Source organism: Ahaetulla prasina, chromosome 4, assembly GCF_028640845.1.
Source record: "Ahaetulla prasina isolate Xishuangbanna chromosome 4, ASM2864084v1, whole genome shotgun sequence".
Lineage (NCBI taxonomy): Eukaryota > Metazoa > Chordata > Lepidosauria > Squamata > Colubridae > Ahaetulla > Ahaetulla prasina.
The window spans coordinates 9482511-9494807 of record NC_080542.1 but is presented as its reverse complement, the minus strand read 5'-3'; the positions used below and the strand labels follow the sequence as shown (position 1 = coordinate 9494807).

Below are 12297 nucleotides of genomic sequence, written 5' to 3'. Positions count from 1 at the left end.
ATCTGCAAACAGTCAAGAACTTTTTCTACTTCTGAGCCGCTTACTCTGTCCCTTTTGGTTGTTTTGCAATATTTGGAAGTCTCAATTTCACTCTTATTCATTTTTTATTCCTTCTTCCTGGTTTGCACTCAAATCTCTGTCCTTTTTTAAATCCATTCTGCATTCATTCCCCTGGTGCCTGAAGCTTTCTCCCCTCAGCTGGGCAGTGCCAAGACTGTCAGATATTGACAATTCAAAATCTCAGCTCCCATGAAGCCTTCTGGCTCTGTTTATTTTGGACCATCTTCCTGCCATGTTGTCGCTTCTTGGTGGTTACTCTCACCACCATCTATAAACCAGGAGATGCTTTGACATGAGATGCTTACCACTCTATAAAGCCTTAGTAAGACCACAACCTAGAGTACTGCATCCAGTTTTGGTCACCGCACTATAAAAAAAAAAAGATGTCGAGACTCTAGAACAGGGGTCCCTAAACTTGGCAACTTTGAGACTCGTGGACTTCAACTCCCAGAATTCTCCAGCATAGCTGGCTGGAAAATTCTGGGAGTTTTAGAATAGAATAGAATAGAATTTTTTTATTGGCCAAGTGTGATTGGACACACAAGGAATTTGTCTTGGTGCATATGCTCTCAGTGTACATAAAAGAAAAGATATGTTCATCAAGATATGTTGAAGTTCACAAATCTTAAAGTTGTCAAGTTTGAAGATCTCTGCTCTAGAAAGAGTGCAGAGAAGAGCAACCAGGATAATTAGGGGACTGGAGGCTAAATCTTTTTGCCTCAAAAGATTTCAGAAGAACTCTAATCCACACTGTGAAGCCATGTCTGAGTTTACAATGCATGTGATTTGTTAAATATGCAAGACATTGACTTCATTGAAGAATACAAATGGATCTATTGATCTTTCTCATTCAACTAAGAGCAAGACAAAAAGAAAAAAAGAAAGATAGATAAGAAGAAAGAAAGAGCAGAGATGGGGGAGAGTGTAGTGAAGCAATTTTGTAGCAAGCTTTCTAATAGAAATGTGCTAGCTTTTTTATATCCTAACTCTAAAGTGTTTCTTTAAATACATCTTTGTATACTTTTATTATCTTGAGTCATTTTTGAGAACAGAATAGAACAGAACAGAGTGTTGTGGCCCGCCAGCAGCCAACGGAGCTGGCAGCAGAGTCGGACAGTGAAGAGGTTGGGGAGGAACTTGGGCCAGTCCTGGGGCTTTATACTTTCTAAGGAAGGCTAGGTCAGAACACAGAGCTGGAAGGGACCTTGGAGGTCTTCTAGTCCAGCCCCCTGCTCAAGCAGGAGAACCTAATACCATTTCAGACAAGTGACTGTCTAGGCCAGGGGTGTCAAATTCAATTTCATTGAGGGACGCATCAGGGCTGTGGTTGACCTTGGGAGGGCTGGATGGGCAGGGCCGACTGTGTGGGTGTGGCTGACTGTGTGGGCATGGCCAGCTTGAAAACACTCACTGGGCGTGGCCGATTGCATGGGTGTGGCCAGCTAGATGTCACTCCCTAAACTGCTGCCATATTTCCTGGGTTGTTGTTGTTGTTGTTGTTGTTGTTGTTGTTGTTATTATTATTATTATTATTATTATTATTATTATTATTTAATTTCTATACCGCCCTTCTCCCGAAGGACTCAGGGCAGTTTACAGCCAGATAAAACCAACAATAAATAGATACAATACAATTAAAACCAGTATTAAAAAACCTATTAAATTTGGCCCATAATTAAAATACATTAAAACCATAAAAACCCCATTAAAATTAGTAATAATAGTAATAAATTATAATAATCATAATAATTATTACGCCAGTCCTGCGCGGAAGAATAGATACGTCTTCAGCTCGCGGCGAAAGGTCCGGAGGTCAGATAGTTGTCGAAGTCCTGGGGGAAGTTCATTGCAGAGGGTGGGAGCCCCCACAGAGAAGGCCCTCCCCCTGGGGGCTGATGGCACCCTGAGGAGGCCCTCCCTATGGGAGCACACGGGTCGGTGGGAGGCAAACGGTAGCAGTAGGTGGTCCCGTAGATAACCCGTAGACACGCTGGGCCGATGTTTCCTTTTCGCATTGGGTAGATCGGAACGAAGTGATGCGAGCTGGCCTTTTTCATTTTTCCACAACAACCCAGCAGGCCTTTGACACTCCTGGTCTAGTGTCTTCTTAAAAACCTTTTTTAAAAAGAAGAAGAAGAAGAAGTGTTTGTTTTCAAAGTGTTTGTTTTACTTACTTCAAAGTAAACCTAATCATTCTCCTATGTACTTAGAGGAGGGAAAAATAAGAACCCCATGTCCGGCATCATCTTTATTAGGATTGCAATATTATTTGAAAATCACATGTGTAAAGTCTACGCAAAGACATCTATACGTGTATGCCCTTTTTATCTCAAGTGATATGTAAATTTTGGCCCAATTTTCCCTTTAAAGCAGGCCCACAGTCTCCCTTGTTAGGCTACACCCAACCAACCACTAAGTTTGTGCACTTTCCTCAATTCCTGTTAATTCCCTTCGATTCAGTAAGGGGAGCTAAAATGTTTCTGTGGCTAAACTTGGTGTCCTTACTCGCAGTCCTCCAAAGTAATTATCCCCCCCCCCCACTCTATTCAACTTCTTTCCATTTTAATTCTTGTATACCAGAAAGTTCACTGAAGATCCTTTCATTTTAGGTGTCCGATCTGAGGCTCAGTTGGTGGAGTCTGGAGGAGATGTGAGAAGACCTGGAGAGTCCCTCCGTCTCTCCTGCCAAGCCTCTGGATTCAACTTTGGGGGAAATACCATGAACTGGATGAGAAAGGCTCTTGTGGGAGGACTGGAATGGGTGGCAAGGATAAATCCCAGTTCCACTAGTGTTTACTACTCAGACAAAGTGAAGGGATGCTTCATCATCTCCAGGGACAATGCCAAAAGCCAGCTGTATCTGCAAATGAACCTCAAAGCTGAAGACACAGCAGTCTATTACTGTACAACATACACAGTGCAAAGAACTGGATCTAAAACCATACCAAGAGTAACATACTTTTTGAAAGCAGCTGTAACTTGATTCAGCCTCAGATCCTAGATCAATCAATGAAGGTTGATCACTGTCTATTGAGACCTTTAGCAATCTTTTGTTTTAGGTATCCAATGAGATACCTAAAAAGGCTGAGGGAAGAGGAGAAGGAAGGAAAAAGAAGAAGAGGGAAGCAGAGAGGGGAAAGAAGAGAGGGAAGTGGAAGGGAGGAGAGGAGTAGGAGAAAGGGAAGGAGAGGGAGGTGGAGAAGAGGAGAGAGGAGAGGGGGAGAAGGAGAGGAAAAGGGGGGAGAGGGAAGGAGAGGGAAGTAGGGAGGGGAGGGGAGAAGGAGAGAGGGAAGGAGAGAGAAGTGGAGGAGAGGAGAAGAAAGGAAGGAGAGGGAAGCGGAGGGGAGAAGGGAAGAAGAAGGAAAGAGACAGAAAGAGATGGACTGTCCTTGTAAAATGGAAAATGTGATGTATTATAAAGGAAAACGTATAATAAAAAACATTTTAAAAATAAAAATTTTATTGCATGTTCATCGGCCATTACTTTGAATCACTTCCGAGAAGCGGTGAAATTTTGCAAGCCTTTGTTTTAATTACACTAATATGAAGCCTGCTGTTTCCCTTATGACTTTATAGTTTTTGGGTGTGTGTGTTGTTTTTTTTTTTAAAGGAGTCTACCATCACTTTGATTAAGACTGGCATGTTATGTGACAATCAGCCATGTAAAGAGCTATTTTGAACAAGGAAAATCCAGCAGATGAAATGTGAAAGACAGTATGGTTTATAAGTGAAAATGATTGAAATTAAGATGTAAAAGGGAATAAAAATGAAATGTTAGGTTTTTTTTATTATTATTATTATTTTATTATTTTTTTTAATTAATTTGAATTCTCCGAAGACTCAAGGCGGCTTATACTATGTCAAGCAATAGTCTTCATCCACTTGTATATTATATACAAAGTCAACTTATTGCCCCCAACAATCTGGGTCCTCATTTTACCTACCTTATAAAGGATGGAAGGCTGAGTCAACCTTGGGCCTGATGGGACTTGAACCTACAGTAATTGCAAGCAGCTGTTGTTAATAACAGACTGCATTAGTCTTTTGAGCCACCAGAGGCCCTTTGAACACAACCAAAGGGAACATTAGGACAGGAACGGTAGGCATACTGCTGCTCTTATGCATGCCCCTTACAGACCTCTTAGGAATGGGGTGAGGTCAACAGTAGCCAGTCTAAGGTTAAAATTTTGTGGATTTTGGGATGAGACCATGGAATCAGGTAGTGCATTCCAGGCATTGACTACTTTGTTGCCGAAGTCATATTTTCTACAATCGAGTTTGAAGCGGTTTACCTTAAGTTTGTATCTGTTGTGTGCTCGTGTATTGTGGTTGAAGCTGAAGTAGTCCTTGACAGGTAGGACATTGAAGCAGATGATTTTATGAGTTAAACTCAGGTCATGCCGAAGGCGGCGGAGTTCTAAATTTTCTAAGGTATTTTGTTGTGATCAGAGGAGTGGAGGACTCTTCTTGTAAAGTATCAGCAGCTCCTGGATACACTGGGTGAGAGAGGCTCCTGGGAAAGGCCTAGAATTGGTGGCTGACATAATTCTTCTTTGTCGGAAGAAAATTAACAGTGGGGGGGGAAAATAGCTTGAAAACTCCAGTTTTACCTTCACTGTTTACAAGGTAATCTGGTTTTAGAAACAAATTGGAATTCAAAGTATAATCGTGGTAGAAAAAAAGGAAATGAAATTATAGGATAATCTTTCTAAATATCCTAACTGCCATATAGAGATTGAGGAAATATTAAGGAAGATCTCTCCCCTCCTCACTTTGGACACTAGGGGGCAGTGTTGTCACATGAAACTCAATGGGCTTTACAATGGGTGGGGGATGGGGTAGGGAATAAAACAAGTGTCATTAGATATTGTCTCATTTCTGAGACAGTTTTTTTTTAATTGTTGCCATAATAGTTCACTGAAAGCTGTCAGGAATAGTTCACACATATTAGGAGGTTATAATCCTCACCGTGAAGCTCAGAATTTTTGATAAGATGATGTATCATCGGTGTTTGTATCCAGAAGAAGTTTCTAGAACGTACAAAGGTGCTTCAAACCTTTGCTGAAAATGAAAAGTACATGAAGGGATATTTTATCATGTACACCACTGGTAGTCAACCTGGTCCCTACCACCCACTAGTGGGCGTTCCAGCTTTCATGGTGGGCGGTAGGGGTTTTGTCCGATACTGAAGCACTTTCCTTTTTTTTAATTTAATCGACTTTTTAAAAAAATTTCATAGCATTATTTAAAAACATTTTCATTAGGTTTTCATAAAATTCCCTGTGACAATTTAAATTTCTGAAAAGATACTATTTGTATCGGCCGCACATAAGTTTAGTTCACGTTACGTAAGTGAAACTAAATGGCACTATAGTGTGACCGCAAACTAAAGAGCCTCGTCCCAGAATAGCTCACGCATCTCCCCCCACACCACCCAGCTGTGACAGACAAGCAGAGCTGGTAGCCAGTGCCCCCCCACAAACCCAATCCACGATGTGCGAGAGGCATGCGCAGATGACGATACACGACGCATTACTGTGGAACCGGTGGGCAGTTAGAAAATTTTACTACTAACAGAGATACAAAAGTGGGCGGTAGTATATAAAGTTTGACTGCCCCGATGTACACACACTCATGCACCCAGACGGAGTATATATTCCTCATTGTGAAGCTATGTCTGAGTTGACAATTAAATATGAGCCAACACGGTACGGCGGCAGCCAAAAAAGCCAATACAATCCTATATTGCATTAACAGAGGGATTCAATCAAGGTCACGTGCGGTACTGATACCACTCTATAAAGCCTTAGTAAGACCACACCTACAATACTGCATCCACTTTTGGTCACCACACTATAAAAAATGTTGAGTGTCTAGAAAGAGTGCAAAGAAGAGCAACCAGGATGATTAGGGGACCGGAGGCTAAAACATATGAAGAACAGTTACAGGAACTGGGCATGGCTAGTCTAGTGAAGAGACGGACCATGATAGCCATCTTCCAATATTTGAGGGGCTGCCACAGAGAGGAGGGGGTCAAGCTATTTTCCAAAGTACCTGAAGGCCAGATCGGGAATTACAGATGGAAACCGAACAAAGAGATATTCAATCTAGAAATTAAGAGAAATGTCCTGACAATCAACCAAAGGAAAAGCTTCAGAAGTTGTGGGAGCTTCATCGCTGGAGGCTTTCAAGAAGAGACTGGACTGTCCTCTGTCAGAAATGGTGTAGGGTCACCTGCCTGGGTAAGGGGTTGAACTAGATGATCTACAAGGTCTCTTGCAACTCTGTTAATCTGTTAGCACTTAATGTAGAGGAATTATTATGAATTATTTGTAGAATATAGTCTGGGACTGGTAAAAACGTACCACTTCAAGTCCTAACCATAAAGCTAAAGGTAGCATCTGAATATACAGGCAGTTCTTAGTAAAGTGGTTTGTTTTTTTTTTGCAAAGTCAGAATATTCAAGTCTTAATAAATTCAAAATTTCCATGTATCTAGGCAGCCGTTTGGTTATTTCTCCAAGGGCTCCTATTACTATTGGTTCAACCCAGGGGTGAAATGCAGCCGGTTCGGATCGGCTTGGCTGATCCGGTAGCGATGGCGGCTGCTGGTTCGGAGAACTGGTGGCAAAAATCCCTGGCCCCGTCCCACTGCCTCTGCTGAGCCGCACCATCAGGAGAGGTTTTTTTTTTTTTACTTTTAAAAGCAGTTTTTCTTCAGCCGAAAACATGCCTTTAAAAGAAAAAAAAAGCCTTGAGGATCCTGCAGCTCAGCTGAGATCGGCAGAGCCTTTAAACTTAAAAAAAAAAGTTTTAAAAGGCTCCTCTGGCGATTTCACCTGAGTTCCTCATCAGCAGAACCTTAAAAAACATGTTTTCTACAAAACCGAAGAGCTTGTAGAAAACCTCCTTTTAAGAGATTCTAAGGCACTTACCTAATTACTGCTCTAAAGAATGGCTTTCCCAGCCCGAAAGGAGCAGTTTCAGCATGCAGACAGAATCAGTTGCTAGCTAATCTATCTCCTCAGTGAGCAACTAATCTGCCTGCTTTGCTGGCTGAGGAACTCTGGGAACTGAAGTCCACAAACCTTAAAGTTACTAAGGTTGGAGACCCCTGATCTAAAAAATACAAATAAAATAAAATAATAAAATAAAATATTTGTGCAGTTTTCTGAGATTTGGTGTGTTTCTGTAGTGTTTCACTCTTAACTACACAAACACACAAAATCTCACAAAGCTGTATCTGGCATTTTGTTGTTGTTGTGTGTGTGTGTGTGTTAGTTGTGTTGTGTGTGTGTAAAGTGTGAAAGTTGGTTTTTGAGTTTTTGTGGCTGTGTGAGGTTCCTGCTTGTTACAAGGGCCATTTTGGGTAAAGTGCAGCTTCTTTTACATTGTGTGTGTGTCAGTTATGTTGTGTTGTGTTGTGCATGTGTAAAGTGTGAAAGATGGTTTTTGGTACCACTTATTGTTTTATATACTTTGTTTATTTGTATTATTTATTGCTATTGGCCACGCCCACCCAGTCATCTGACTACCAAGCCACGCCCACCAATAGAGCCACGCCCACAGAACCAGTAGGGAAAATTTTTAGATTTCACCGCTGGTTCAATCATTGATTTCTTCCTCCATAATCGCTTAACTTCAATTTGCAAATCAGTATTATTTTTCCTAGCTGTTTCTCCTCAATTTGTGCATCATCTGGAATTGTAATATTAATAAACCACATTTCCCCCCCGCCACACACAATATGATATCAGGCTTGTTGTGGGCCTGATGTCTATCTGTACTATTATTTCAATTTTTATCCATCTTGGTGAATCAAGTCTCGGCAACGAATAACTGATCAAAACACCAAGCAATAGCAACCCCCAAACAAGCAATATATAAAATGAATAATATCGCCAACTTAAAACCCATTCTAATAAGCAAAGAACATCCCTCAGGCTTGATCAATTTCTTCTTCTCCTTTCTTTTGATTCAATTCAAATTGTCTTACAAATTTGTGCCTCATGATTTGGTTTGCACTCACATATTGTGGGTTTCTTCAAGGGCACATACTAAGGGGAGAAAATGTGAAGGGAAAAAAAAACCTCCCGAATTCACATATGGTCTCCTTTTCATGTTCTATCTCAAAATGTCTCCTTCCAAAATTTTTATTCCACGTTCCTCACCGGTCCTTTTGAATCATTTCTGAGAATTTCTGAAATTTAGCAAGTCTCCGTTTTCCTTAATTACCCAAATATAAACCTGCGGTTTCTCCAATGACTTTGTAGTTTAAAGAAAAGGTGTCTGCCTTCACATTTAATTAAGTGTGGCATGTTATATGAAAATCAACTATGTGAAGAGTGAACAAGGAAAACTGTGACATTAATGCGCTGAGGGGCCCTTTTATCCCAAGCGATATGTAAATCAAGGCACAATTTCCCCTTTAAAGGAGTTGCTTGGTTTCCCTTTTCAGGCTACACCCACCCACATAAAGTTTGTGCACTTTCCTGAATTCTTTCCTCTCAACTCCCTCCATTCATTCCAGGGAGTAAAAATGATCCCATGGCTGAATTTGGTGCCCTTGTTAGTGCTCCTCCAAGGTAGCGTTTTCCTCTTTAAAGAATTTCCGTCCGTATTCTCTTTTTGTATATAGAAGATTTCATTGAAACACTTGTTTTTAGGAGTCCAATCTGAAGTCCAGTTGGTGGAGTCTGGAGGGGATATGAGAAGACTTGGGGAGTCCCTCGGTCTCACCTGCCAAGCCTCTGGATTCAGCTTCAGCAGCGCTTACATGCACTGGGTGAGACAGGCTCCAGGGAAAGGCCTGGAATGGGTGGCCTTCATTAATATACGTTCAACTCCAATTAGCTATTCAGATAAAGTCAAGGGACGCTTCACCATCTCCAGGGACGATTTCCGTAGCCAGCTGTATCTGCAAATGAACAATCTCAAACTAGAGGACACAGCTGTCTATTACTGTGCAAGAGACACAGTGAGAGGAAGTGAATCTGATGCCAAGAAAAAACCTTCTCTTCCTCTGAGCAGCTTTCCGAATCAAATCATAAAGTCAAATTTGTGTATTTAAAGTGAGAAGTGGAAGGTAAATCTCCATATATAATTTGGAACTTCAGATCTGACCTTCTAAGAAGGAGCATGGAAGATGATTGACATTTTGATAGGTGAGAAGAAGGAACTCTCCAGGCTGTGGAACCAAGTGGGTAGTTTGTAAAAAGTGGCTTCCGATCTATAATCCGATTGTAATCCATATTCACCCAATGGAAACAACAAATCATGGGTGTTGAACAAGAGAATGATTATCCTAAAAAATGATTACAAAATTGGTACAGAACAGATTTTAATAAATGATGCAGCAGTAGCAATAGCACTCATATAGCACTTCATACTACTTTAGAGACCTCATTTTACCAAACTCAGAAAGATGGAAGACTAGGTCAACTTTGAGCCGGTCAGGATCGAACTGCTGGCAGTCGGCAGAGTCAGAGGGCAAGGCTGCATTCTAACCACTGCGCCACAAGGGAAATGCCCATGCAACCCTCACTGCATGGAATAATATAAACCATGTCTGATTTTAGCAACAGATGTGCTTTGCCAAATACTTGTAGTCCTCAATTTACAACAGTTCACTTAGTGACCATTCAAAGTTACAACGGCGCTGAAAAATGGGACTCATGGCCATTTTCCACACTTTAGACCATTGCAGCATCCGCACCATCATGTGATTCACATTTGGATGCCTGACCCCTGATTCACATTTATGACGGTTGCGACCTTCTGACAAGCAAAGTCAATGGGGAAACCAGATTCACTTAACAACCGTGTTACAAATTTAAGAACGGCAGGGATTCACTTAACATAGGTGACAAGAAAGGTCCTAAAACGGGGGGGAAACCCACTTAACAGATTTCTCATGTAGCGACATAAATTTTGGGCTCAATTGGGGTCGTAACTGGAGGAGTACCTGTATAGAAGAAACCTAATTATTTGTAGAATACAAAGTTATATATATTTGTATAAAAAACTAATTCATACTCGATTGAATTCTTTCTCCTTCTGTCTTACCTCTGATTCAACTTTGACTTACAAATTGTCCTGCATCAATTGATTTGCACCAAGTTTTTTTTTCCCAAAAGGCCATAGTAAGGGGAGAAAATGTGAAAAGCTTTTACTGAACATAGATCTGCTCTTCCCTTCATGTTCTTTCTCCAGTGTAGCCCTTCCAAAAATTATAATTGCATGTTCCTTCCCTCTCCCTTTGAATAACTCTTGAGAAGCGGTGAAATTTTGCAAGTCCTTGTTTTATTTACTCTAATATAAACCTGACATTTCTGCTATGAATTTACAGTATATATAAAAGAAAGAGTCTGCCTTCCCTTTTTTTTATTTTTATTGAAATAGTTTTTACAAAAAAAAAGCTTTTCCCCCTTTTCCCCCTCCCCCCTCCCTTCAAACCCCCCCCTCCCCCCCAACTTCCCGGAACAAATACAAGATATAGTTAAAAATAAAACAAACATATTCTAAAAAATTTCCCCTCCTAACTCAGTTATACTCCTGCATTTCTCATCAAATCCTAACCTCCCCCAATGCAATCAGAAGTAATACATCCTAATCATTCAAAGGCAATCTGATATCATCTGATATCTGTTTTGAATATAGTCAATCCATTTTTTCCATTCATTTAAGTATCTTTCTTGCGTGTTGTCTTTCAAAAAGGCTGAGATTTTTGCCATCTCAGCCAAATTGGCAACTTTCAATATCCATTCTTCTATTGTAGGTAATTCTTTTTTCTTACAATACTGTCCTAATAGTAATCTTGCCGCTGTTATTAAATTTAAAATCAATTTAGTCTCAATTACCGTACAGTCTGTGATAATTCCCAGTAAAAAAAATTGCAGCAGAAACGTTTATCTTTTTTTTCAAAACATTTCATAAAATCCACCAAATTCTTATCCAAAAAGCCTTAATATTCTTGCAAGTCCACCAAATATGAAAATATGTAGCATCATAACAATTACATCTCCAACATTTTGCTTGCATATCTGGATACATACACGATAATTTCTTGGGATCTAAATGCCATCTATAAAACATTTTATAAAAATTTTCCCTTAAATTCTGTGCCTGCGTAAATTTAACATTTCTAACCCAAATTTTTCCCCAAGTTTCCAATATTATTGGCTCCTGAAAATTTTGTGCCCACTTTATCATAAAGTCTGCCTTCACTTTTTATTAAGAGTGGAATCTTTTGTGAAATGGAGACTACAAGGAAAACTGTGAGATTAATGCACTGAGGGGCCCTTTTATCCCAAGCGATATGTAAATCAAGGCACAATTTCCCTTTTAAAGGAGTTGCTTGGTTTCCCTTTTCAGGCTACACCCACCCACACAAAGTTTGTGCACTTTCCTGAATTCTTTCTTCTCAACTCCCTCCATTCATTCCAGGGAGCGAAAATGATCCCATGGCTGAATTTGATGCCCTTGTTAGTGCTCCTCCAAGGTATCTTTTTCCTCTTTAAAGAATTTCCATCCGTATTCTCTTTTTGTATATAGAAGATTTCATTGAAACACTTTTGTTTTTAGGAGTCCAATCTCAAGTCCAGTTGGTGGAGTCCGGAGGGGCTGTGAGAAGACCTGGGGAGTCCCTCCGTCTCTCCTGCCAAGCCTCTGGATTCACCTTCAGCACCTCTTACATGCACTGGGTGAGACAGGCTCCTGGGAAAGGCCTGGAATGGGTGGCCTACATTAGTACACATTCAACTCCAATTAGCTATTCAGATAAAGTCAAGGGACGCTTCACCATCTCCAGGGACGATTCCCGCAGCCAGCTGTATCTGCAAATGAACAATCTCAAACTAGAGGACACAGCTGTCTATTACTGTGCAAGAGACACAGTGAGAGGAAGTGGGTCTGATGCCAAGCAAAAACCTCCTCTTCTTCTGAGCAGCTTTCCAAATCGAATCAGAAAGTCAAATTTGTGTATTTAAAGTGAGAAGCGGAAGGTAAATCTCCATATACAATATGGAACCAAGGCATTATAAAGTGGCACTAACACTTCACGAATCAAGATCACGTGAAGTGTTAGTGCCACTTTATAATGCCTTGGTAAGGCCACACTTGGAATATTGCATCCAGTTTTGGTCGCCATGATGTAAAAAAGATGCTGAGACTCTAGAAAGAGTGCAGAGAAGAGCAACAAAGATGATTAGGGGACTGGAGGCTAAAACATATGAAGAAT

General features: G+C 40.6%; 1 gene segment (V, D, J or C); it reads left to right on the top strand.

The window, feature by feature from the left end:
- The first annotated feature begins 11450 nt into the window (after positions 1–11450).
- LOC131197838 (immunoglobulin heavy variable 3-11-like) lies at positions 11451–12046 on the top strand. The segment is given in 2 exon segments: positions 11451–11559; positions 11643–12046. Coding segments are annotated over 2 exon segments (450 nt in total).
- The last annotated feature ends 251 nt before the right edge of the window (positions 12047–12297 follow it).